This window comes from Homarus americanus, unplaced genomic scaffold (assembly GCF_018991925.1).
Source record: "Homarus americanus isolate GMGI-L3 unplaced genomic scaffold, GMGI_Hamer_2.0 scaffold53233, whole genome shotgun sequence".
Classification (NCBI taxonomy): Eukaryota; Metazoa; Arthropoda; class Malacostraca; order Decapoda; family Nephropidae; genus Homarus; species Homarus americanus.
The window spans coordinates 3,196,763-3,224,702 of NW_024751660.1; the positions used below are offsets into that span (position 1 = coordinate 3,196,763).

The 27,940-nt window shown below is 38.5% G+C and overlaps 1 protein-coding gene across 1 annotated transcript; it reads right to left on the bottom strand.

Annotated features, from left to right (window-relative positions):
• Positions 1-229: 229 nt before the first annotated feature.
• On the bottom strand, positions 230-27,940 carry LOC121854812. The gene is made up of 10 exons (XM_042349609.1): positions 27,790-27,940; positions 24,732-24,804; positions 23,399-23,535; positions 19,539-19,664; positions 16,044-16,092; positions 15,680-15,804; positions 14,933-15,041; positions 12,403-12,514; positions 10,840-10,965; positions 230-2,891 (listed from the first exon to the last, which is right to left on the bottom strand). The coding sequence occupies exons 2-10, from the start codon at positions 24,784-24,786 to the stop codon at positions 2,792-2,794; spliced, it is 939 nt and encodes a 312-aa protein (XP_042205543.1). The 5' UTR covers positions 24,787-24,804; positions 27,790-27,940; the 3' UTR covers positions 230-2,791.

Here is a 27,940-nt window from a genome sequence, read left to right on the forward strand (position 1 = left end):
GTACATGTATTGTGTATTTGCTTATACCCTGGTTTATTCATTAATCAGTTGTCTAATGGTACAAGTAGCCAAATTGAGCCATCATATGACACTCAAAGGTAGTAAATAACATTGTCAGGAAGGTATCTTCATATCAAATACTATACCCTACAGTGTGTTATAGTGACTGTTGTAACCTGGTCTGCTGAAAGCTCTCACAAGAATGCATCTTGAGTAAATAACCTTCTGATACAGCTTATCCTTTTATTTTCAAGTCATATTACAAATTAGATACAGTATTGTATTTTTTCTTTATTACTGAAAATGTTACATTAATCCTGATGAACCCTAAACCATAAGAGGCCATTCATATGAGAATATAATACCGAATCAATAAAAAATGAACTTGACAAATACGGTAACACCGGATCAGCCCCAACCTGCTTACATATTAATTCTGAGTAGGCCTATAGCAAATCTGATTAGACCACTGTACAGTGCAGTATTCAGTAAGTGTGGTTCTGTTCATAAGATTTCTTTTATTTTTTTAGTATTTTTGGTGTCCAGAGCACCCCAGAGCCTGCAAAGGCGAATTATGATATATTGAAGTCCAATTTATTGAGGTTTTACTTACTGTACGTCTATATCATTGTATTTTTATTTTTTTTATTTTTTATTTTTATACCTTCATGTTTATTCTGGACAGCCATCAGGCTTGTACATTCATATGATCTGAAGGTATTACTATGGTAAATACTAAAGCAAACGAGTGTCTGCTTTATATATTTAGGGCATTGCAATTGCACACATTTTGATGTTCTTAATGCTTTTCCAGTTGTAAAAATGTAATCACATACACTGTATTGCGATATTACAGGTAATAATATTGTTTCAAGGTGATAGTATGCAAAGGTTTGATATTAACTGTGGATATAAATTACACATATTCTAAATTACTTGGAAAACTTTTAAAATGCCACACTACAAAATCAGTTACAAAATTTCACAACTGAATAGTTCAGTATAGTGGGTTCCACCGTAAATAACAGTTTAGTTCTAAGGAAGGTACTTGCTGGTGCCTCCTGCTGGTTTACATATGTTTTTGTGATAGTCATTCCCTCCTTTAAAACAGTTTAACCCAACTTCATAAGTTAAAGTACTCGTGTATGTGACTGACATCTGAGATTTCTTTATAAAAGAGTAATAAGAACTTTGCAAACTTATTTACACATTAAACTAGGATTCCATTCATGCGTTAGAAGTAGCGTTATTGCCAAAAATAGATCACATTGAAATGTACATGGTTGTTTCCATTGGCACGGTTGCATTATGCGTTTGCAGTAAATGACAATCGCTCCCTGTAGTGATTGAAAACGCAAATGCACGGAAACGGACATGGGAATCCCACACTGTGACTTTACTATCCCTGTGTTTGCTCTCCTCACCCAGCAAAATGCCTCAAGGAAAAAAACAGTCTTCTGTTGAGGAGACTGAGAAGTTGATTACACTCAGAATATATCCCAACTTATTTTTATAATGCATTTATATTATATATTTAAAAACCTTTATAGTACAGTATATCATTTTACGAGATCCATACATTTTTTACACAACTGTTCTTAAGTGAAGGTTCACTGGAATACAAATTTTTGTCACTTAATATTTATCTACGGTTCCTATTAATTCCTATTTATAAGCATGACTCGCCTTATACTTATTGCAAGTCGCTGCCTTGGGCAAATGACTTCTCTGTTCCTGCAGTGTTTCACCAAATCCTCCTCAACCAGGGAAAGAATATGTGCAAACTGTTGTCTGCTCAGACGAAAATATTCTTTGAATTTTTCTTCATCGAAACTTAGGTCTTTGACCAGAGTATTATAGGCTCCATATTTGGTCCAATTCAGCAGCAATCTATGAACCCACCATCCATGTTTCCTTGTCCATTTTCCTTTGATTTACATATGATCTTATACAAACCCAGATGTTTAATAGCAAATCATCCTGTTCATATAAATAGCATCTTGGCTTCAATGCACTAAGCGCCATATTTCCTAGCCTGTTCCCGCTAGAAAGACAGCTGCATGCATATGGAAACAGAGGTGTCCGTTTTTCAGGGCAATTAACTCAAACGCAAACTGCAAACACATATACTGTACAGTATATGGAATCCTAGCTTAAGGCATATCCTTTGTTAGTTTTTTCTACCAATAGGATTGCTCATAATCTCAGCATTGTGAATAAAGAACAATTGTATAATTTTAAAGTACTGTAACAAACCCAAGATTGTCTACACAACCTCAATATAGTACATTACTATTTTTTTAAGTAATAAAAAGTGAAATGCTGCTATATTTTGTATTGTTTACCCAAATAATAGTGTACAACAAAGCATACCATAAAAAACAAATTACATTGGTTATCCAAGTTTAGTCTACAACACTTCATCAATAATTTGGGTTAATGCAAAATGGCAGTGTTCAGATGAACTGTGTTATGTTTGTCAAGATTGAATTGATACAGTATTTGTGAGCAGAGGGAGTGTATGTGCTGAAATGTGTGGAAGTATTACCGGTAAAGTTGAATATGTGTGGTGAGGTGGAATGTGTGTATTAAAGTTTCAAAGTTTACAACTAAAACATTAGTTAGAAACTAAGGCTTGGTAAAATCCACCAACTTAAGTTTGATAAGAGTACAGTAGTTTCATTTGTTCACTGAGAAACAGATGTTTAAAAAATACTAAACAGACTTTGCTCTCTGATTGGTTGTCAGATAGGTGTAGTAGGTGAGTGGCCCAGTCTTGACTCATTTTCTCCTACTGTTGGTCATGAGTAAGGATGCACAGAGGGCTATGTGTATCTTGACAAATCTCATCACTGATGTAGTAGTAGTGCTCGTAGGTTAAAGCAGAGCACCTGTGGGTTAAAATGTTAAGATCAGCAAAGTTAAAAAGTTGAGGTGAAAAGAACTTCACCAAAACCAAGGCTGTTTTAGAAAATTTGTTCGTAAGCTTTTGAAGGGGAGTGGGGAATCCAAAAATGTATTCAAATGCCAACAGCAATACACCAGTTATCGCAAAGGATACATTCCTAAGTCATTGCGAATATTGGGGCAATTTTTCCCATAAGAAATACTGGTGAGGCGGGGGTGTCTGCATTCTCAGCCAGCAAATTTCACCACATTTTTCGATATACACTCCTCATTGTGCAAGGCTATTGGGGTCCAGGGTTGCATATGCAATGTAAATATGGGGAATAAATAAAAGAAAAAAAACTGCATTGTAGGTTGGCAATAGTTTCACTACAAGAGGGAGACTGAAGGGGCTGAGATCTCCAACACTACTCCCTCCTTCCGCAATCCGGGCGCTAACTACCGTGCACATAAGAAATGTACATTCCCAAGAAAAACCATAGGTGGCGAGTAATTAGCTTTAGAAAATTAATTAATATTTTTTAGATATCATTTGGACATGAAATTATAGATATCAAATTGCAGACAACAGATCCTTAATCAGCATGTTCAGGGGGTACATATACAGTCGGCCCTTCACATACGCAGGTTTAGCATACACGGATTCGCAAATATGCGGATTGCCCAGCCGGAGGAATATTCTGTACATTGAAGTAATTGAAGTACATTCAAATCGCGCACGGCACCGAACACTGGACACCGCCCACTCCCGCTACCTCACACACACATAGCGCGTTGCTCCCTCACTCAGTCTCAGTCTCGCTGTAACCACGCTTGTGTTGACATCAGCATTGTAGGTCGACCCTGATTTTTTGACCAAAAAAATCGTTAATTTATATTCTTTGTTTATAGGTCGACCCAACTTTTTGAGGGTATTGGAACAACAAAACCTTCAGTAAAAACACTACGTCCTATAAACTGAGGCTCGCCGTGCCTGAAACACAGAGTGCCGAAAACAAATTGTTTACCATTTATTATTACGACTACACTGAAACACGGGTAGTTTCAACAAAAATATTGTATATTTCTATTCAAGTATTTATTCAAATCAATTAGGAGGGAGTATTATTGTTATACAACAGTGTTTTAACTGAAAACCAGTACTGTACACTAATGTACAACATTTTTTATCTCGAGCAAAATATATGACGTTTATATTCAAATTATTGGCTGTCTTGCAAGGATTCCAGCAATGCAAATTATAATCTCCTAACTTTAGTCTGAGATGTTATATAAGATAAAAACTGTAAGCCTATTTTTAGTACAGTTTTACCCCGCTTAACGCGCTTTCACTTAACGCGTTTTCGCATATACGCGGTGCCTTGCCAAAGCTGAACTTTCACTTAACGCGGGTTTTTTCCACATATACGCGGTGAGTGTCCGGCTCGGATGCTATTTTTAGATTTTGCCCACGCGCCACGCGCCACCCACCCGCCCGCCTGCCTGCCTGCCTCTCCCTCCTCCTCCCTCCGCTTGGGTAAGCGGCGCGGTAAGGTTGCGCAGTGTGTGTCTTTGTTGCGTTATCACTGACGTCATATGACGTCTCGGACTGTGATTGGCCATGCAGCCCTACCCCCCTCTGCTGCTAGCTGTAATTGGCTTAAAGTATTATGACGTGACTACCCCGGGGAGGGAGGGAGGGAGGAGAGACGACGCTTGACCTAGCCGCGGCAGTTTCATCCCTCAAGGCCACGCCGGGTTAACGCGCATCCATTGTTCCGTAAAATGGCTTCCGCCGGACCACCACCCCCAGAGAGAAACCTTTCCTTACCTGGACCCAGCGGCACTAAACCAAAGAAGACACGACGTTCATTAAGCTACGAGCTGAAGTACCAAATTGTTCAAGATTTGGAGAAAGGAAGACGCCAAGTTGATCTCGCGCGCCAGCATGGCGTCAACGAATCTACGATTCGTACAATAAAGAAGGATGCAGCCAAGATAAAGGAGCACATGAAGATCACAAAGTCTGCAGGTGCTTCATCTATCAGGTATTGCCAGAACAGGGTGCTGGCAAAAGTGGAAACTTTGCTGGTGAGTTATTTGGTGCGTCAGGCGCGACGCAACATGGCGGTGGACACGCGCTCAGTGCAGGAGTACGCACGTGAGCTATACGCAGCAGTGACACGTAAACTGGGAATTGCAGAGCCCAAACCCTTCAATGCTTCCCATGGTTGGCTGCATAGGTTTAAGAGGAGGAACAAGGTCACCAACATCAGCATTGTTGGTGAGGAAGCGAGTGCTGACCGTGCGGCGGCTAGAGATTTTCCTCCGTTTTTACGTGAGATTATGGAGGAAGGACAGTACAGTGACGACCAGGTGTTTAACATGGACGAATCTGGTCTTTTCTGGAAAAAGTTACCTTCCAAGACCTTCGTTGTCCAGTCTGCGAGCAAGGTAAGGGGCCGGAAGATGCAGAAGGAACGCATCACCGTCCTGTTTACCACCAATGCCTCCGGTACCTGTAAACCAAAGTTATCGGTGATTCACAAAGCCCGCAAGCCGCACGCCTACAAGAATATGGACATGAACAAGCTTAATGTCCACTGGCTAACCGCACGTAAGGCGTGGATGTCCTCTTCTCTGTCCCTCTTCTGGTTTGACAACTGTTTTGTTCCTGACGTGCAGAAATTCTGCGAGCAACAGAATGTTCCTTTCAATATTTTGTTGCTCCTTGACAACGCACCTGGACACTCGCCCCTACTTATGGATCGTCACCCCAACGTAAAAGTGGTCTTCCTTCCTCCCAACACTACGTCATTAATCCAGCCCATGGACCAGGAGTTAATCTGCAATGTTAAAGCTGCATACTCGGCAAAGAAATTCAAGCTCCTGAACGACTCTACCAACACCAAGGATGAGTTGCGTAAGCTGGGTGACACCGACAGCGAGAGTAAAAGCGACGAGGACAAGGAACAAGAGGCGGCGACTCAAGAACTTCTCGTCAAACAATTTTGGAAGAAGTTTAACGTCAAACAAGCTGTAGACTTCTTGGTGGAGGCATGGGATCTGCTGACTATTGCTACGATTCGTCACGCATGGAGACATGTGTTGCATGGCATACCAGGTGAGAGGAGGAGTGAACCTGTGACTGGTCAGGTTCAGACTGTTGCAGTAGCAGTGGACCTTGCCAGAGAAGCTGCGCTCAGTATTACAGCTGAAGGCTTCTCCGAGACCACCAACGAAGACATCATGGAGGTGATCAGAGATCCTGAAGTGACTGCCGACGAGATGTTGGAAGAAGAACCCGCCAGTGAAGAGGAGGAAGAAGGTGCGTCATTCTCCGAAGAACCTAGTTTAAGTCATAGTGATATTAAGTGTCTCATAGAGTTAACAGAAAAAATTAAGTCCATCGTTTCCCGCGACACTGACGATGAACGCCATGACGTCTTCCATACCCGACTGGTGCAGGCTATGGAGCCGTACATCACGGTGTATCATGACAACATCAAAGCCAGCCGTCAGCAAAGCATAACCGAGTTCTTCGCCCGCAACCCACCACAGCCAGCCCAAGCCAGTGATAGTGATAGTGAAGTTGATTTTGAGGGATTTGTCAGGGAAGCCATGACAACTGTAAGTGACAGTGATATTGATTCACCTAGTAATGGTGATTCACCTAGTAATGGTGATTCACCTGAGGGGCAGTAATCTGCCCTCTGCCTCGGAACCAGCCTCCATCCCCGTATGCCGACCCATCTCTTCTACTACCGTGAGTGTTCCTCAAAAATTTTCGTTTTTTAACCTATTCTTTATTTTTCCTATGTTAACCTTTATCTTTCCTAACCTAACCTCTTCTATATTACTTGTTTTTCATGCCACCATAAAGTTAAGATAGAATTTTTACTACAACATAGTTATTTGTCGTCAAAAAGTGGAGTTTGGGGGTCGGGCTGGGTTCTATTGGAATTAATCCCATATGTTCTGTTATTCACTTAACGCGGTTTTCACTTAACGCGGGACCCTCTGGGTTCAATTGACCGCGTTAAGTGGGGTACAACTGTATGGTGTGTGCATGTAAATGGATGAAAATAAATCAAGAAATTTATGTAAATCTACCCAAAAATATAGTTGAAAACTTTACACTGTATTATAAAATGTACTACACAGTATTGTACACTAATGTACTACATTTTTATATCTTGAGCAAAATGTATGACGTTTATATTCAAATTATTGGCTGTCTTACAAGGATTCCAGCAATGCAAATTATAATCTAACTTTAGTCTGAGATATTATATAAAATAAACACCTTAAAGAATAAAGTTATCACCAATCTTTTGTCTGGGAACACAAGGAGGCAGGTAGCCAGCTAGCATGGGGGGGAACAGGGAGGGGAGCGGGGGTGGGAGGTGGGGTGACAGAGTGTGGTGTTTGTTTATTTACTTGAGATAAGATGTGACAGTTGGCACTGAAGGCCTACTGTTTATTTATCATTACTTAAGAGTGACTAAGCTCTTCTCATAATTTGCCACCCAAACGACCTGGGTGAATATAACTTACATTGCTGGGATTCTTGTAAGATATTGATTTATTTGAATACCTGTATAAACAATCTATATTTGCAATAGACATAACAATTTAAGTACCATAATCATTTAGTACATGTACAGTACAGGTTTGTTCCACGGTAAAATCTTTTGAACAACGAAAGAAAGCGAAAGTCATTGTTTTCGTCATGATTTTATCCCACTTTCCACTGTAATTCGTACGTCATTTCAGCAAAAATATTACATTTCCATATTTATTTCTGAGAATATATTCATTCAGTCACAGTTAAGGTAAAATATACTTGTGATGTAATATTTTAATGAAAATATCCGGTATTTAGAAATATGGTATCGTAATTTTCTTTTGTTTCAAATTTAATTAACAAAGATTGATGTTTCAAATGTAATGAACAAAAATTTATGTACAGTATCCATAACTAAACTTTAAAAAATGAATACTTTGTTTTACATCGTCCTGTGCATACCATACCATGCATTTGGCTACTTTGGGCTTGCTATGATAACGCAAGAGATCTGCCCTGGCAACTGTACCGACACACAGCTGGTGGTGCATTGGTGTGTCGTTTCCATTGTTTACTGGTAGTTACCGGTAAATATTTTTCAACCTAACGAAACTATTACTCGTTTAGAGGTCGACCCCCATTTTTTTGCCAAATAATTTGGTCTTAAAAACTCGAACTATACACAGATATATACGGTAAATAAGAACATGGGGGGGGGACCAGGGGTTTTTTAGGGGTGGGGGGGCAGCAAAAATATGCGGATTTTTAACATTAACGGGTATCTCTGTTATTTAACCCTCGCGTATGTTAAGGGCTGACTGTATTGAGATTTTGAACAAAATCGGTGAGATCAAGATTATGGCCAAAACGGTAAGCCTTACAGGATTTTAGGCTGAAGACACTTTTTATCTCAGAATTTAAATTTTATGTGTCTAACTACTTGAGTACATCCAAAATAACACACAAACCTCAAAAAGTTACCTTGAAAAACCATAGGCGGATAAACGGAGTTCCGGATAGTGGGGTATTTCTGTATATACAGTAATTGGAGACCTATGGGGACACACACAACCCTTGATGAGATATTGCATCATCTTAAATTCCCGATGCTTTGTTTACATAGCACAAACAACGTAGTCTCAGATGGCTTGAGTTGCAACAGACACTTTAAAGAGTCTTGCTTCCTGCTGAATGCTTTCACAATACAGTGACCCCTCGGTTAACGAACTCAATCCGTTCCAGAAGGTCGTTCGTTAACCGAAAAGTTCGTTAACGGAAACCATTGTTTCAATGGGTTTTTGGGTAATTGGTTCCAGCTCACCGAAAATTTCCTAAATTCAGCAAAAATGGCAGAAAAGTTAACTTACTTTGAGGTGTGTATGTAGAAGGCTCCTGGATGATGATGATGATGATGATGGGAATTAGAAAGGGGGTGGAGAAGGAAGAAGAGAAGGCATTGGGGTGGAAGAGAAGTCACCCCATGGCACCATTTCACCCATAAAATTTTAGTTCTCTTGGTGTATTTCAAGATTATTTTCTTTAAATCAACACTGCACTGCATTATATATTGTCAATATGTAAAATATATTTCAAAATGACCAATAATTTGCTTGGAAACACAGAAAAAAGCGTTTAGTTGAAGAGAGTCTCAAGCAAGATGTTATCTCCAGTGAAAACAGAGAGAGACTAACGCCTGTTTGCTGTGTTAAGAGGCTGGATGCCACGCATTAAACTAGTCACTTTACCTTCAATTATGTTCAATAATTGTTAAAATGACTAAAAATTGAATATTAAACTTTTAAAATTATTGAATAGTATAAACTTCTTGATATTTACTAAAATAGTAAGGAATTTAAGCCCTAGAACCGATTAATGTATTGGCGGACTGATACTAAAGCTGGTTGCCCGGTCAGTGCAAGCGAAAACATGTTGAGGTCGGTTCGTAAGAAATTCGTTAACCGAATTTTTGTTCGTTAACCGAATTGAAGATCCTTATGGAAGGCAGTTCGTTAACCGAGGCGTTCGTTAAACGAGGGGTCACTGTACTGTATCTCTAACAAACACAAAAGTGATAGAACTTTGAAATTTAAGTGATGTTTTTCTTTAATATTCACTGATTTGATTTCAAAATATGGAATTAAACTTATTGAACACAGCATGGAGGTTAATCTGATAGTGAAAATTTACCATTGTGCAATATTGTATAGAATAATAAATAATAAAATTTAACATTCTCGGTTTTTTAAATACTGTAAATCTTAGAGTGGTATGAGATGTGAATGATTTCATGGATTACAGTATATTTTTAATGTTTTATGGTAACCATTTTGTCTCTAAGATGCAGGATTTCAACCCCATTAAAATGTGCAATTGCTAGAGGTTGGGGGTCATGAATTGAGAGTTGATATTGCTATACTAAATCACAAATAATAAAAATTTGTGAACCAGAAATTATAAATATCGAGGGTCATCTGTTGTACAGGTATAGGTAAAAGAATTCTCACCATAAATACATTAAAATGGACCAAACAGTAAATTCAGAAATTAAACAGCAGCTGCACCATGAGCTCTACTCGGTGGAGTGGTGTGAGCCAAAGTAGCTATTGGGTGACTTTTAAAATTTGCTGGTCATGAAAACTACCGGTATGTATCAGCAAAAATATGTTGCGCATTTTGAAAAATTTTCAATACCCTGTAGTTTGAAAAATTTATACAGTATAATTATGTAAAAATATATACTATAGCGGGAATGTGTATCGTGATGATTGCTTATCATGGATTAAACACTCTGGCGGCCTCTTGAGCTTATCAACTTCTACAATGTTACCTTGTATGACTGGTATTGGGGAATAAGATTATACTAATGGTACAGTGAAAGAAAGTTATCTTAACTGATGGTAAAGCTGCACCATGAGCTCTACTCGGTGGAGTGGTGTGAGCCAAAGTAGCTATTGGGTGACTTTTAAAATTTGCTGGTCATGAAAACTACCGGTATGTATCAGCAAAAATATGTTGCGCATTGTGAAAATTTTTCAATACCCTGTAGTTTGAAAAATTTATACAGTATAATTATGTAAAAATATATACTATTGCGGGAATGTGTATCGTGATGATTGCTTATCATGGATTAAACACTCTGGCGGCCTCTTGAGCTTATCAACTTCTACAATGTTACCTTGTATGACTGGTATTGGGGAATAAGATTATACTAATGGTACAGTGAAAGAAAGTTATCTTAACTGATGGTAAAGCGAAGGAAAACCATCTAGAATTAAAGATGGAAATAACATATCTTGATATTGTGGTGGAAGTATTTCTCATCAAACAGTCGTAAAAAATGAAAAATGAGTCCAGCTCTATTACCATTTTCCATCCAGGAATCTTACCATCCTTGAGTGCGTTCCTTGGGTGCCTGGAGGTAATTATAACACGGAGCACCAGGCAGGGCTGCAGGTGGGGAGCTGAAGGGGTCCGTGTGAGGTAGTGATCGAGGAACACATGAGCTGCTGTACCTGTAAGAATGTCACACCATGTTTTAGCCTTTCAGTTAAGGGGATCCCGTTATAAAATGCTCTAAAAGAAAATAAGTTTCTTATTATAATTTATTCCTTTTCTTTACATCTTTACAGTCAATAATAATAACAATATTAACTACAGACAGTATTATAAAATATTCAGTTGAGGCAAGTTAAAATTTAACCATAAGAAGTTACATCATATTAAATCATAATGTACTACATCTGTTAGAGAAAAAAAAAGCCTTTTGCATTTAAAAACCTGTTATACCAACAAATTTATTTACCAGGTAACCACTAATTATTTCAAGTGTAAGCTTTGGATACAAGTGGTCTTCATCCAAGAAATTTAAGGAAAATAAGAAAACGGACAAATCTATGTCACGTCAATGTGCACCAAAATCATACAGCATTTATTAAAAGGATCATATTATGCATTAAATTGCCTTTTAAATGAGACCTTATGGAACAGAAATGATGAATTTTTGGAGGTTCTGTGATGTTTTGAATATGGGCAAACTTTAAACCTCATTTTCTCAAAACTTGGTTTTGGCATGTTTGTCCTTGCATTAATCAACATACTGTATATACTATACTGTACAGAGATGAGTTCACCCATGAAAGTAGGAAAAATATAAATACTACATACAACAATAACTAAATACTAAGATCACACATATCTCACCCAGGACCACTAACTCTTATGCAGGATCGCTTACTCTTCCAAAGGTCACGAACTCTTCATCAGGTCACTAACTCTCCCCAAAGGCCACTAAATTTCACCTAGGACCACTAACTCACACCCAGAGCCACTTAATTCTTACATGGGACCACTTACCGGTAACTCAGTTGGGGCCAATATATCTCGAGAGACATAGAGTGAGGGGTGATATGATCAAAGTGTATAAATGGAAGTTAAGGTTAAATAAAGGTGATATAACAAAGGTACTCAAGCTATCCAACCAGGAGCAAACTCATAGCAATGGTTTTAAATTTGACAAATTTAGATTTATGCGTGAAATAGGTAAACATTGGTTTCGGAATAGAGTGATGGATGAGTGGAACAAGTTACCAAAAATTTCATAATTAACTCTAACATGCTGGGTAGCTTCAAATATAGGTTGGATGGATATATGAGCGATAGGGGTTGGGTGTAAACGGGGCGGCCTAGTATGGGCCAATAGGCCTGCTGCAGTTTCTTCCATTCTTATGTTAACTCAGTGGGGCCACTAGCTCTCACACATGACCTTTTAACTCACTCAGAGCCACTCACTCTGATACACATCCTCATGTAGCTCTCCACCAGGACCTCTTCTCTCACAGAGACTGGGCCTATAATTCATAGACACTGAGTCCAAACTCTCAAGAGATTGGGCCCATAATTCACAGAGTGGACCCATAACTCACACAAACCTCAAACAGCTAGCCACTTACCTTTCAGCCCAGTATGGAGATCCCAGAGGCATAGGGGTGTCATCATTAACCCATGACCAGGCATTGGTGTCTAAGTCGTACCGTCCACCAATCCAGTAGTCTGTTGTTAACACTGAAGCACAATACACATTAACAGCAAACCCTTTTAAGTATCTGTACGAATGTGAGCACACAGGGTCACGATCTATGAGCAATATAAATGGTAGACTTCATCTGTCTTATTCGAAGCATTATATGACAGGTGAAGTAACCCAGGGTGAGCTTATGGTTTAAGTTATCACAGTTCACATTCATATTATTCTTTGTTTGCTAACTGTTACCTACAGCACAAAGTCAACATCAACTAAATTTGTCTTACGAATTTGACTCAGGGACCAAAGAAACTGAGTTCTCCCCAAAATTTTCTGTGACAAAGACTGTACAATAAGTCCTTGCTTAACGTCGGGGTTACGTTCCTGAAAACACGACGTTATATGAAACAACGTTAAGCAGATCCATTTTCCCCATAAGAAATAGATAAAATATGGGAGTTACGTTCCTGAGCCTCCTTTTGCCCCATGAAATACATTACATATACAGTGGTCCCTCGGTTAACGAGCACAATCCGTTCCAGCAGGTTGCTCGTTGACCGAAAAACTCGTTAACCGAAACCATTGTTTCAATGGGTTTTTGGGTAATTGGTTCCAGCTCACCGAAAATTGCCTAAATTCAACAAAAAAGGTAGAAAAGTACACTTACTTTGAGGTGTGTATGTAGAAAGCTCCTGGATGATGATGATGATGATGGGAATTAGAATGGGGTGGAGGAGAAGGGAGAAGAGAAGGCATTAGGGTGGAAGAGAAGTTACCCCATGGCATCATTTCACCCATAAAATTTTAGTTCTCTTGGTGTAATTCAAGATTATTTTCTTTAAATCAACACTGCACTGCATTATATATTGTCAATATGTAAAATAAATTTCAAAATGACCAATAATTTGCTTGGAAACACAGAAAAAAAGCATTTAGTTGAAGAGAGTCTCAAGCAAGATGTTACCTCCACTGAAAAGACAGAGAGACTGGCGCCTGTTTGGTGTGTTGACAGGCTGGATGGCGCGCCAGAAACTAGTTTCCTTACCTTCAATTATGTTCAATAATTGTTAAAATGACTAAAAGATTTAATATTAAACTTTTAAAATTATTGAATAGTATAAACTTCTTGATATTTACTAATATAGTAAGGAATTTAAGCCCTAGAACCGATTACTGTATTGGCGGACTAATACTACAGCTGGTGGACCGCCAAATGCAAGCGAAAACATGTTGAGGTCGGCTCGTAAGAAACTCGTTAATCGAGGGATTGCTCGTTAACCGAAGTTAAGAATCTTATGGAAGGTAACTCGTTAACCGAAATCTCGTTAACCGAGGCGCTCGTTAACCGGGGGATCACTGTACTGTACATAAATTCAAAGCTCTTTGTGTGATGCTTGGTGAGGTGCTTGTATGCATTACTATAAAGTCACATTCATTGACATTCTATAAGCATAAAACTCCCTCTGTATGACTGATAAATACACACTAGGTAATCTTCTCAAACCTTCCCTGCTACTGTCATAACAAGTCACTTCCCCCGCCCCTTCCGACTTCTGGCAAGATTGAAGGTGGTTTTAGGCTTTAAGATTTTATCTTATAAAATGGCACAGACTTAAGTTAGCAGAATATAAATTGAATTGCTGGAATCCTTGCAAGACAGCGAATAATATGAATACTCTGTATAGACATCATATTTTGCACGAGACAAAATTTTTAGTCCCTTAAGTACATTTAAGTTCTGTACATGTTTTTCAACTTATTTTCCATAGATGTAGTAACTTTCTTCATTTATTTTTACTCATTTACATGCACACACCATCCTAGATACATATTGTCTTTAGGACAAACCTGTACTGTACTCAAATGTACTAAATAATTACAGTACTAAAATTTTTGTCTAGTGCAAACTATAGCATGTTTATATTCAAATTAATCACAAATTTACAAGGATTCCAGCAATGTAAGTTACATTCTGCCAAGTCAATTACCCTAACCTGTACCATTTATATGCATTCTTATGGGAAAACAGTGACGACAAAAACGACGTTATATCGCGTCGTTGGGACGTTAAATGAATTATTGGTATCATAAAGATTAGCGACGTTGTACCAAAACAACGTTAAGCGGGGCGACGTTATACGAGGACTTACTGTATTTCGTTTTATGCCTGGCAGTCTGAATTAATCCATATTTATCTTGCTACCACTTGTACAGAGGAAGACATCATTATTAAAATTAGTATATACAGTATAATGACTATCTGGAAACTTATATAAACCAAATGATGGAAATCTTTCCTTGACTCTAATCTCAACCTCAGTGATATTCCTTTTATAATTAAACTAAGGAATTTAATATCTGAAAAATGGAAAATTTTATATCGTAAGGGGGGTTATTTAATTTAAAAAAAAAGGTAAATTAATCATGGGGTAAAGGACCTTACACATAATTTTACTTACATGCCTTTCTCATATAACCCAGTAAGTTATCAAATGTTGTCAAGTTGTTGAAGAAAAGAAGGTCACCATATATGGATTGGCAAAACTGCCTTGACTCAGCCCAAGGCAACTGTAGAGGAGAAGCTATAGTAGTAACATTACACACAAAAATTAAAGGATATTATAATAATAATAACAGTAACTAGAAGTTTACTATTCAAAGTACAAACCTTTGCTCATTGTGAGAACTTTGACCTTGACCTAAGAGAAGGGACTAAAGTTCATTAATAAGATTTTTGGGGCAACAGTTTAGATAAAAATATGGTGTTTATATTTGATAAATTTTCTAAAATAAGAAAAATGAAAGATGTTTTAGCACTTTTTTACTTAGACCACAAATACATATTTTTTTTGGGTACTGTACACAGTACAAGCCTTTTCCTGCAGTGAAAGGGGCTGTTCCCAATTCTTAGCAATCAGTGACTTGTATATTATCTTAACTAATTTAGCTTGATGCTCATCTACAAAAAGGGTGGTCAACCACTGTCAAGAAAACCCAATAATGTACACAAGTGATCTTATTGCTGAGTGCAAAAGGAGAAAATAATTCATCCATCCTGACTGGAAATTGGCCCCCAAAACATTTTGCTTGTTAGGTGGATGTTCTACCACTGAGCTACTCACATTTCTAATGATGCACAATTCTTTCTCCAAAACCAAAATCCACTGTATTTATTCTACTGATGGTTGGCCTTATATTAAACAAACCTTAGCAGGGGAGAAGAAAGCAAAACATTCATCACCAATACGAGTGTACAGCATGGGGCAGTATGGTAACTTCTTGACCAGGGTGCTATTGACAGCTGTCTCCAGCAACTGCATCACACTGCTGGCTAATGAAGATTTTGAATGGTTTAGAGGATAAGGTCACAACATAGGGGAGAGGTCAAGATCAATGGAAAAAAAAATAACAACACTTTATGGTTGGTCAATGATGCAAGGAAATAAGGAGGTATCAATGAATTTTGTCTTAAAGTTGAACTATAAAAACAATGACATTTCCTGGTTTATCTCTTTTATGACTGACTAAACACATTGTAACTAACATATACAAAATTTTCAACCCACTTACTCAGATTCATGCCCTCTGGTTCTAGGTAGAGTTTTCCAGTCTTGACCAGCTGTGAGAGTACAAACACATAAATTACCATTAGTAATAAAGTACACATATCAAATGTCTAGAATTTTGCACATCAAAAAGTATGAAACAAATGCATTAGAATATTTAATAGCTAATCATCTTTGTTATGTCTGTTTTGATGTCTTTGGTGGTGCAGAACAAGTGGATCTTGATGAATACCGGGTACTACAAAACCAATCCATTTGCTTAGATGCTTAATTCTCATGAAGTACTAGGACTGACAGTCAACAGATGACAAATCTCATATGGGTATCAATTATCATTATAAATACAGTGGGGGGTGGCAAAAGATTGGGGCTACATTCAAGAAAAAATTCATATATACCGTACAGTTATTTTCAGTTTTACACAAGTCTAACTGTTACCAGCTACATACTTTTTACATTTACTCTTGGATCATGCAGAGGTCCATGGTTTGATTCCCAACAAGTGAAGTAGTGTTTGTACAGTACATGTATATGCAAGTCCATGTGTACGTGGACTGTTGAGATATATATGTAGTCTTGTGTTTCCTAGCTAGAATCGGTAAAATGCTTCTATGACCACATAGTTGGCACAGGTAATCCCTGATGGAGGTTCACGTTGCTAAAAAAAATAAAAATAAATTATTATACAGTAATACCCTGCTTTACGCGGTTTCACTTTCCGCGATTTCGCATTTACGCGGTACCTCGCCAAAACCGGACTTTCACTTTACGCGGTGCACCTACTCATATACGCGGGAAGCGGCGCGGGCAGGATGCGCACAAGGTTGCCCAGTCATCAAAACATTACCGAGTTCTTCACCTGCCACCCACCACAGCCGGCCCAAGTCAGTGATAGTGAGGATATGGATATGGACAAAGAGGCCCTGCAAGCCTATGTGGTGGATAGTGATACAATTGATACAAGTGATACAGGTGAGGGCCAATAATCTGCCCTCTGCCTCGGAACCAACCCCCCATCCCAGTGTGCCCAGCCATCTTTTCTACTAATGTAAGTATTAAAAAACCTAATAATATTGATATTTCTCTTAATTATTAATTGTGTGTGCATACCATCATAAAATTAAGATGTTATTTTTACTACAACGTAGGTATTGTGACTGAAAAAGTGGAGTTTGGGGGTCGGGCCAGTCTCTATTGGAATTAATCCCATATATTCTGTTGTTCACTTTACACGGTTTTCACTTTCCGCGGTACCCAATGGGTTCAATTGACCGCATAAATCGGGGTACTACTGTGTGTGTGTGTATATATATATATATATATATATATATATATATATATATATATATATATATATATATATATATATATATATATATATATATATATATATATATATATATATATATATATATATATATATATATATATATATATATATATATATATATATATATATATATATATATATGTCAGAAATTTCAAATGCCCCGCCATTGGCGATACTGAGCTTTCAAGGTCGTCTGAGGGAAGAGAGCGCTCCCCGCACATAGTGGGAGGTTGTGGAACTAGGCCTATATGATATTAAATGTAATTTGCCGAATTAATAATGATGCGATTCATGAAGTTAAGGGACTATTATTGAATTTGAAATTATTATAGATCGTTTATCAGTCTGAATAATGTTACGGGTGTCCCAAGGAGTTATTAGTTAGGCGGAAAATATGTCACGTAGGCCTAAGCTAGCGCCTTGGAGAGACGCGACGCTGGCTGGTCCTCAGTCACGTGAAAGCGATTGGACCTACAGGACATCCCTGCGCGTCCGTCCACAGAAATAGTCACGTGGCCTAGTCACCTGTGTTGCACTATTGCAGTATAACAAGTAAGTCTCATTCGATCTCAGACAGGGTTAGATAGGGCAGTGGTAAAGTTAACAAGAGCTAACAGTGAGTTCATTTCAGGGTTTCCGTCAGAACCCACTTGACTGCGAGAAATTGACTGCGAGAGTGATGACCGCGAGAGATTGACTGCCGTTTGAGACTGCCGTTGATGATTGAGGGTGGCGATTGTCGCCATTGGACCGATCAGTGTAGGCCTGTCACTGTTTAGCGGGGTATCAAAGGATCTCTTGAGGGAATCTAGCCGTCTGGGTGCCCAGCTGACGACGGGACGATCGTTGGGGTCATCAGCTCTCCTCTACCTCGGCTCACAACACCACATGTCTCGAGCAGCTTAGTGAAACCCTCTTGCTAACGGGAAGCTAAAGCTTCTCTCAACTGTACAAGGTCTGATTGGCTCACTCCCTACCATTTCATGGATGTACTGGGGGGTAAAGTGAGGCCAGCTGAGTGATACAGGGCCGCACACTGGGGCCAAGAGTCAGTGGAGTTAGAGGTACACTTTCCAAGGTTGAGAAAGGCTGATTTGGGCCTTAAACTACGGGTGCCTGTTGGTTGTGCCTTAAACGACTACGGAGAGCAGGTGGAATCTGTGTGTGTGTTAGGTTAGGAAGCATGGTTCACGGGTATTGGTGGACCCAGTAACAAACCAATAATAGTGACAATATATTTGGGTGTAGTTAATACCATTTCTCAGTTACTGATATTATCTTGAAGGTGTGTAGTTTAATATTTCTTAAACAATTTTGATAGTATTGTTTTTTGAATGTTTGTGTCACTAAGTGGAACCAGAGTGATACTGTGATTTGATTCTTTTAATGCATCTAATTTTTCTTCATAATTCCGATCTCAGGTATAACCTTTGTTCCCCAGAGTAGTGGTTAAGTTAGGTTAGGAAGTGTGCATCTGTTGGGGTGATATAATTTTGTTGAGTGCCCTTAAGGCCTATTCATTGTAGAGTTATTAATTTCTTATTTTTGAATACCATTTTCTCAGTGCTGGATATTATTTTGTTGAAAGCCCTTAAGGCCTGTTTCATGTGTGCAAGCAACATTTCTTAATACTTCAAATTTATTGTTGCCTGAGTTTCTAATAATTTCTATATCATGTATAACTTTTATTCCCCAGAGTAGTGTTTTAAGTTCAAGTTAAGAGGTGCGCATATTGGTGTACCATTATTTGATTGTGTTTGTAGTGTTGGAGGGAATATAAGTGTCTAAATTTTACAGTGTGTCTCATTCATCCCAGTCACAGACGCTATCCTTCCACGGGTCACGGACAATTCATTTTGTTTAGTAGATTTAAGTGTTCTTGTGCTAGTTCGGATTTTTCTCAAAGGGGCGCTTCCACTGCCATTACCATCTAACAATCTTTAATAAACCCCAAGTCAAGTGAGAAATTAAAGTCCAGTAAATTCCGACCGGTTATATATATATATATATATATATATATATATATATATATATATATATATATATATATATATATATATATATATATATATATATATATATATATATATATATATATATATATATATATATATATATATATATATTAAAATCAAAGTGAGCTACCAGTTCCTATCCTCAGAGCCTTACCTTGCATACTCGTGGGTCCATCTGTTGAGAACATTGAGCACTAGCACACATTTGGTAAATTTGGTAACAGCTTCCGCTGCAATAAAAATTTGACACTCCACATCTGGAATCTTCATTTGTCCAGAACTGTAATAGAATTACATATTAATTGTAATAAAAAGATGTTAAAGATTACAGACTTTGGTATACAGTACAGCACACTGAATCCATCTACATTCAAATTTCACAAATTTGAATTACATTACAGTACAGTTACTGCATATTTTTGGTCACTGACAGCTATTAGCCAGTATATCCACATAATATTTGAAATACTAGTGCACACATGTGACCAGAAGGTTTAATGTCAAGTAAATATCTATGTATCTTAAGCTAAAAATCCCATTTCAACCCAATTCTTTTAAAAATTCTGCTGGAAACTGATAAATTCTTAAAAATTTTCTCTTTGTTCACAGATTTAACAACCTTTTTTTCCAACTTGGTTGATCTTATTTCCTTTTCATTTCCTACTTCTACTCTTATCATTATCATTGTACAGTACTTCTACATACTCAGCCTACCTCACCTTTATCTTTTCTGCATCAAATATGATTTTGTCATCTTTATTCTTCATAGTCCTACCCCTTATATCATTTTTTATAGTAAGTTTCTTTTATCATTTAGTATATGTACAGTACTGTACTTTAATTCCTGGTACAGTACAGGGTAGTTATGTCTCCTGTCACCATCTTCAACTTCCTTACAGTTCTCTTTTATAATAATTTCTTTGGCTTTCTAAATTTCTTTAAATACTATATGGAGTTGTCTGTAAGCATCACCTCTGGAGTAAAGAGTAACCACAAAAGATTTTAAGACTAAGATGGTGGAGTACTGTATAATCTACATACACACACACATACCGGTATTAAAAAAATTCTCAGTAATGCATGTGATCAGTATATGTCAGGTTCATTTATTGTATGTGTCCACTGATGAACCATTCATCTGGTGTAGTCCCCCCATCAGGGCAGCCCCCCTCCCCTCCCCCCTGTTGGTGCAACTGTGGTGCCACCCCTGGCTATAGGGTATACTTTTTAACTTATCCTCTTCACCACTGATCGGCTCGTTAGCCGCTTGGGCGATCGGTCACATCTCTGTTACGCACTGTTGGCAAGTACTGGGCATGCAACAGTTCCTGAATGTACCTGAATCTGCTCCAGTATTGGTGAAGTCTGGTCTTGAAAGAGCTCACACTCGGTGCCGTCACAACACTCTCTGGTAGATTGTTCCAAGCGTTCACAACTCTCACTCCGAAAAAGTTTGCCCTCGCAGTTTTCTGGACCTGCGGCTTCTTCAATCTTGAACTGTGACCCCATGTGGGGCGAGCATCCGCCAGCTCCAAATAAGGACACTCGACTGAGTAGTGCCCTTGAGATGTTTATACACCTCAATAAGGTCGCCCCTTGCCCGTCTGCAGTATAAGCTAGGCAAGTTCAGGCGCTCCAATTTCTCAGGGTAGTTGAGGTGCCTAAGTGCAGGCACCAGTCTGGTGGCCCTCCTTTGAACATTTTCAACCAACTGACAGTCCCTAGCATATCTCGGGAACCAGACGGGGTGACAGTACTCCAGATGGAGAAGCACTTCACTCTTGAAGATCGTTACGAGGGACGGACCGTCTAGATATCTGAACGACCTTCTTATAAGACCCAATAATTTATTTGCCTGATTTACCTTCTTCTCGCAATGGCCCGAGAACTTCAGCTCATTGTCAACATACACACCTAGGTCCTTCTCACATTCAGTCTCAAATAGTGCAGTTTCTTCATCCCGTTGGGACATAATGATACGCCTCCTTACCGTTGGTACGCCCCAGGTGCATCCTCTTACACTTCGTGACATTGAATCTCAGTAGCCATTTCTTCGACCATTCTTTTAGTTCACAGAGATCCTTCTGCAGCTCTTCACAGTCCACATGGTTCTTGATTTCCCGAAATATCTTGGCATCATCGGCAAACATTTGTATGGAGGAGTGTACAACGTCAGGCATGTCATTTATGAAACAAACAAACAACAGCGGGCCCAATACACTGCCCTGTGGTACCCCGCTTGTGACAGGTACAGATGATGATTTCTTGCCATTAATCGCCACACACTGCTTGCGGTCATGTAGAAAGTTTTCTATCCAAGCTAGGACATTTCCCTAATTCCGTACCCTTCCAGTTTGATTTTCAGTCTTTCGTGGGGTACACTGTCAAAAGCCTTGGCAAAATCTAGGTATATATTGTCGATATTACCATCCCTTCCAGAATATGGGTCCAAATATCCAATACCTTGAGCAATTGTGTTGAGCAGGAGCGCCCCGGCATAAAACCGTGTTGGCAATCCTTGTTTCGTAGTAGATGTTCCATCGCGGCATCTTTGATAATACTCTCAAGTACTTTACATATTATGCTGGTCAGGCTCACAGGTCTATACAAGTAGTTGTTCGTGGAGTGACGATCGCCCTTCTTGAAGATAGGACTCGCATAAGCCACTTTCCATTCACTGGGGATCTTTTGTTCATCCAGGCATTTACAAAACAGGGTCTTCAGGGGCTCGGCAAGCTCGTTGCACAGCTCTCTTAGCACTCTGAGATGCACCATGTCCGGGCCGGGACTCTTATGGACCTTTAGCTTTGACAGCTTATTTCTAATACCCTCTTCTGTGAACACAATGTGGGTCAGTGCTGTGTCGAACCGTCTGTCCTCAAACACAGGAAGGTTAATCGCATCCTCTCTTGTTACTTTTACTTTTATCCTCTTCTCCACCGAGAAAAAGAAGCTGTTCAATACCTCGGTTTTATCCTGGTCAGAATCTGCGTAACTACCCTCTTCAAGCCTCAGGTCTGATACTCCTACTCGCGTTTTTAATTTCGATTTTGCATAGCGGTAAAACGCCTTTGGGTTTGACTTGACCTCGCTTGCAACCAGCCTCTGGAACTCCTTTTCAGCCCTTCTACACTCTATTTTTGCTTGGTTTCTGGCTCTTGTATACATCCTCCTGTCCTGCTCATCGTTTGACCCAACCCACATCTTGAATTTCTGGGTTTTCTTAACTTTGTCGACCACCACATGGTTTATGTGTAGGGATCCCCTCGTATTCCTAGAGGCACTGGGTTTGGTCTTGGGTATATATTTATCGATCAAATGGGTCACTTAGTTATGATATTCAGCGTAGTGTCTGCATTCTTGTGCCTTAATGAGTCAGGCCAGTTGATACCCCTCATCCCGTTGTAATTTCCCTTGTAATATTTGCACCTTGACCTGGCCTTATCTTGAACTAGGTAACAGTTAAATCTGAATGACAACACTATATGGTGACTGGTGCCAACTGGGGCAAGGTGTTCCAGTTTCGACACCATACCCTCCTCGTTTGTCATGATGAGGTCTAGTGGCTTGGGTGTTTGCTCCCCCTCTGTAATGTGTCGGGTCTCTAACATGTTGGAACAGAAAATTATCTCTCAGGGTTTCTACAAAAAGAGTAGCAGGGTTATTCCAAGTCATTTGGGGTGAACTCGTTTCTCCAGTCGATGTCGCCATAGTTAAAGTCCCCCATGATAAGGAGGTGGCTAGGGTTAAGCATCACCACGTTGTCTATTAAAGCTCTGAAGTTCCTTTAATTTAGTGGGCCACAGTTTGGGGATCTGTAGATACACTCGACGATAAGTAAGTCCCCTCCCTTTAATTTAATTTTACACCACTTGGACTCTTTTTAAAACATCCTCTCCCTGTACCTTCGCCTGTCTGGCTCTAAGGTTTTGCTTATACCTGTAGTCAGAAATGTTTGTTTTACCCCACAAATTCTTGTGTACATATAACTGGGTCAGGATTACTGTATCTTACCTTACATATTTTTGGGTCTTCATCTGAACCATCAGAACATTGATTGCCAGACCTGCACACACGATTTTGATCAATGCATTGTCCACCAGTCCTGCACTCGATCTGATTGGATGACTGGCAGCCAGCTGCTACTTCATCTGCAGCAGGCCAGGATACAGATATATAAATTCATTACAGTGTTTGTAAATTTGCTGAGGTGACAAAAAGAGTAAGGCCTAACACTCAAAATGAATAAGGCTGTAAAGAACATACTGTACTGTACTCTCACATTAATTACTAAGTACTGTATGCTGTATTCTCAGTGTGAGGGGAATTGTTAATGATCTCTACTGTATTTTTTGTTTATGAATTACAGTACAGTAATAGAAGTTCTGTTTATTTCATAAGATATTTTGTTACTTTTTTGTGTTATCATTATGTATGGTTGCATATGTTGAATATGAAGCATAATTAGTTTAACATGAAAATGATGAGTATACAGAAAAGACCTCTCAGTTATGACTGCTCCCCCCATGCAAGACAATACCCCTAAGCTATAACTTGTCATAAAATTCTTCCAAACCAAAACGAAATAAATCTAATGAGTTTAGGTAAAGTTTGGGGAAAACCAAATTTGTCAATGATGGATAAAGACAGAAAGACACCACCACTATTATATCCCCACGAACTTTGGATTGAAGGCAAAATAAATTAAAGATAAACTGCACTCTGACGGTGACAAGAACAGAAAATCACTGAATAATTGTCTCAGCTTAGACATGAATGATACAAAACTAGACATACCAAAATCCATTTCATCCATGAATTCTTTCACTACTTATTGAGGTACAGTAATTACATTTTGTGCAGACAGAAAAACAGAGGGATGAATATAAAAGGAATAATACTGTTTGCTTCCCCACAAGAGTTATCTGGATGTCAAGTACTGTATCCTCTGACCTTAAAGAAAGGATGGTACGAGTCACCTGAGCTGAACCATCTTGGCACATGTACAGTTGCAATCAGAAATAATGATAAATGGCAACTCCTTTAAAGTAAATTAATCATTAGGATTTTTTTTTATGAATGAACAACCATTTGTAAATGGGGTGGTGATTAGTGGACTAGTGAGTTACCGTTCAAATGCATGAGATATAGAACAATTAAATGTAATATTAACTTTCACAGCTCTCATTAACAAATATGAGATGATGAATATTGTATCACATTTTATCAACTTTACATTATTAATAAGCAGAGAGAATGAGAGTGGAGATACAGGTGAACATGTGCAATACATGTCTTCGTATTCCTATATTGGAAATGGACAACCATTAAAAAACTATTTGCTTACCCACGAGGATCAGTGTGCTAGCTGCCAGTACCAGGAGAAGCTGTGCTGGAGCCATGTTGTCCAATGTTGCTTCCTGTAAGTGCATAGACCATGTTACGCTGTATACACTACAGGGTACCGATAATGAGGCCATGATGTATTGGTTATTTCTATGACATTTCTCTCGCAAAAGACTTTTATATGCTGGGGGATCCAGGGGGGCAGAACCCCCTGGTTAGGAGGTTAGGTTAGATAATTTTCAGCCCATGTGTGATGGAAATTTCATAGAAGAAAAGTGTCTTAGAATTGTCTGAACTATTGATTGCAAAGATAAAATTCTAGAGATTCAGTGGGTGGTAACCTACACAAATCTACCAACAAAGATTCCCAGTCTTATCAAGGTTCCTGAATATTCTTCACAGGACCTCCAAGGGAGGGGAGTGATCGACATCCAGGTCATAGGTGAATATGCTTGGAGGCTGAAGGCTGGGTCAACCAAGCACAAATCACAGCAACCTCATTACTGTACTTTAACAACCTTACATGTCATAAACTGGAGCCCTAGCAATGTGAAATTTAGTCTTCACTACTAGTTATGGTATTGTCTGAGAACAGCACTGCTACTAGAAGGAGTGGTTTGATTTCATTATTTTTCCAAAGATGTTCTTTTCATTATAGTAAGTATTGTAAAAGAGGCAACATTTATTAGAACCTAATAGAACCTGACTTAACCAACCATAGAAAACTACCTCACCTTATCTAACTTCTTAGCCGGGGGGGTGGGGGGGGGGGATTCCTCACCATACTAAACAGAACTATATACTTCTTTTGTTATCTGATACCAATGAAAGCAACTTTATTGAAGCATCATGGTGCAATTTTATTTATATTTTTTTTATTTATTCGTTTGGTAAGTGGTCTTCTTTTTAGTATTTTACCCAACATTTCCCCTTAACTTCAAAACCCTGTCCACTTTGAACAACTAATATTGTGGTCAATTTCATAAGTTAAAAAATAAAAAAATAAATAAATTTCCTATAGAAACAATAGAATAAATTATTTTTAGTTTTCCCTCTCCCTATATAAGACTCCAGTAGGTATTGGCAACTATATATATATATATATATATATATATATATATATATATATATATATATATATATATATATATATATATATATATATATATATATATATATATACCTGTATAATGAAATTTTTAAAGGATAATGATGGTGGATGAGTCTCCTTGCATTGGGTAAACTTATTAATTCATTGCCATATTGCATGCAAGGAATATTCCTCGATTTTGGGTTCAGTGCAAAGTCCTTAAAAGTGGAGACGTTATCATCATAGTAATAAAGGGGAAATTACACGATAAAACGCGGCGAAAAACTGAAACCATGTTAATAATTTCACGTCTGTAATTTATTCTCCAGTGGCATCAGTTGTTCTAAACTATAAATTTGCGAATCCGGACTCGTTAAAAAGTAAGCTGTGAACTCGTCGACCAATCTGCCAATGTCAGTGAGTGTTGTGACTTGTGAATGTGAAGGCACTGAGTGTGAGCTTTTTCAAGAAACATGACCAGCACTGGAGCAGGTTCAGATTCATTCAGGAGCCAGTGCATGCCCAGTACTTGCCAACAGTGCGTAACAGTAAAAGAAACATACTGTAAATATAGCTTGATTGTCTTTTGTTTTCAATTCAATAGACTTGGAGTTCACCTTCCTGTTTCCAATTATTGGGACTTTCATGGAAAACAATAATTGGAATTATGGTGTTATTTTCCATTTGTTATGGGAAGTTATCTGTGCTTGTTCAGGTTCAAAACCGTGTTATGGACTTATTAGAAGGATGGATGTGCAAGTATCTAAAACTGTGACAGGAAAAATACTTGTTTAAGTGTAACAGTCAGCTGCCACAGCTACACTCGACCTACCAAAGGTAAGTTTCTCAGGTCCTATTAGGTTAAGTACATTGTCGTTTTAATTTTCTTATTTAGTGTCATGCTCGTAACATCTCCAGAAATTTTGGTGCAATTCCTTAAGATTCTTCTGGTGATAACCGTCTCATCCACCGTTACTGCATTAAGATTTGGGCGGTAATTTAGATTTGGAGTTATTTCAATTACTAAGGAGACGTCACACAAGCGCGAGTTGTCAAATTTTCTAGAGCGTCTCGCCCCATTGTTGGCTTGAGTCAATGTTCGTAGTGCTTTTATTTTTAATTTTATTTAATATGGCATTTTTAATAATAATTGTATTATTAGTTTATATTCGTAAATACACCTGATATGTTTGTTTACATCGAGCAAATTGCTGCAAAAAAAGACGGAAAAAGTTCTGTTTGTTGGGGGCGCATTTATTGTTTACTTCATAATTATGATTACACATGATCAGCCTCGACCATCGGTTAAATAAAGTAAAGTGAGGCCAGGTTTTCTTTAATCTATGTGTTGCCTGCCTTTTGTAATTTGACTTACATGGTGATATATAATAAAAACAATTAATTCAAATATGTTGTGAGGTAGGATCAACTTAATGTAAATGCAAAAGCTAAATTGGCTGCTGGCATTCGATATAATGTACCTGTAGTAATGATTGTTAGAAACCCACTGTGATGGTTTTAGTAGACAGTAATTTATCGCTGTTTTAAGGGGCTACCTGAGACATTATATCACCACAAGCCCGACATTATTCAGAGCCATATAACACTACAGGCAAGTAGAAACGCAATCTGATGTGAAAACCTTTTAAGCATCCCACTAAAAACCACTGCATTCATTTGTTGTATTACCTTATTCTCATGATTAAATCTCATATTGTCAATAAGAATTGGTCGTAATTAGTCAGTGTTACAGGTCATACATGAATAAAGTCACTAAGATCACGTTTGCTCGTTTCCTCCACATCTCTCAGCTCCTTGGACACGTGGTCCTTATAAGCGTAAAAAATCGGGGTTTCACAATTGAACTATTCTGGTCTCCCTAAATTTTGATAAGTATACAAGCACAAAGTTCTTCCAGAAAACATACCTTTACCAGACATATACATTACTATCAATTCAGACAACTTACTTCGGCAATGAGCGTGCGTGTTGACACTACAGGGGCTAGCAAGCAATGAAGACTGAAGAGTTGTGCAAGAGTCAGACAGCAACTTGAGGAAGTTGTGCCCGTCCGTCAAGAAGGCAGGTTATCTACTGGCGACTTATCCAAGTTATCAACC

Excerpts from the sequence above, each read along its gene's own strand:
- LOC121854812 (XM_042349609.1), bottom strand. The coding sequence starts at position 24,786 with ATGGCTCCAGCACAGCTTCTCCTGGTACTGGCAGCTAGCACACTGATC. Across the intron at positions 19,665-23,398 it reads AAGACCCAAAAATATGTAAG|TTCTGGACAAATGAAGATTC; the intron begins GTAAGATACAGT and ends ATTCTATTACAG. Across the intron at positions 12,515-14,932 it reads GGGTTATATGAGAAAGGCAT|TGTTAACAACAGACTACTGG; the intron begins GTAAGTAAAATT and ends ATTGTGCTTCAG.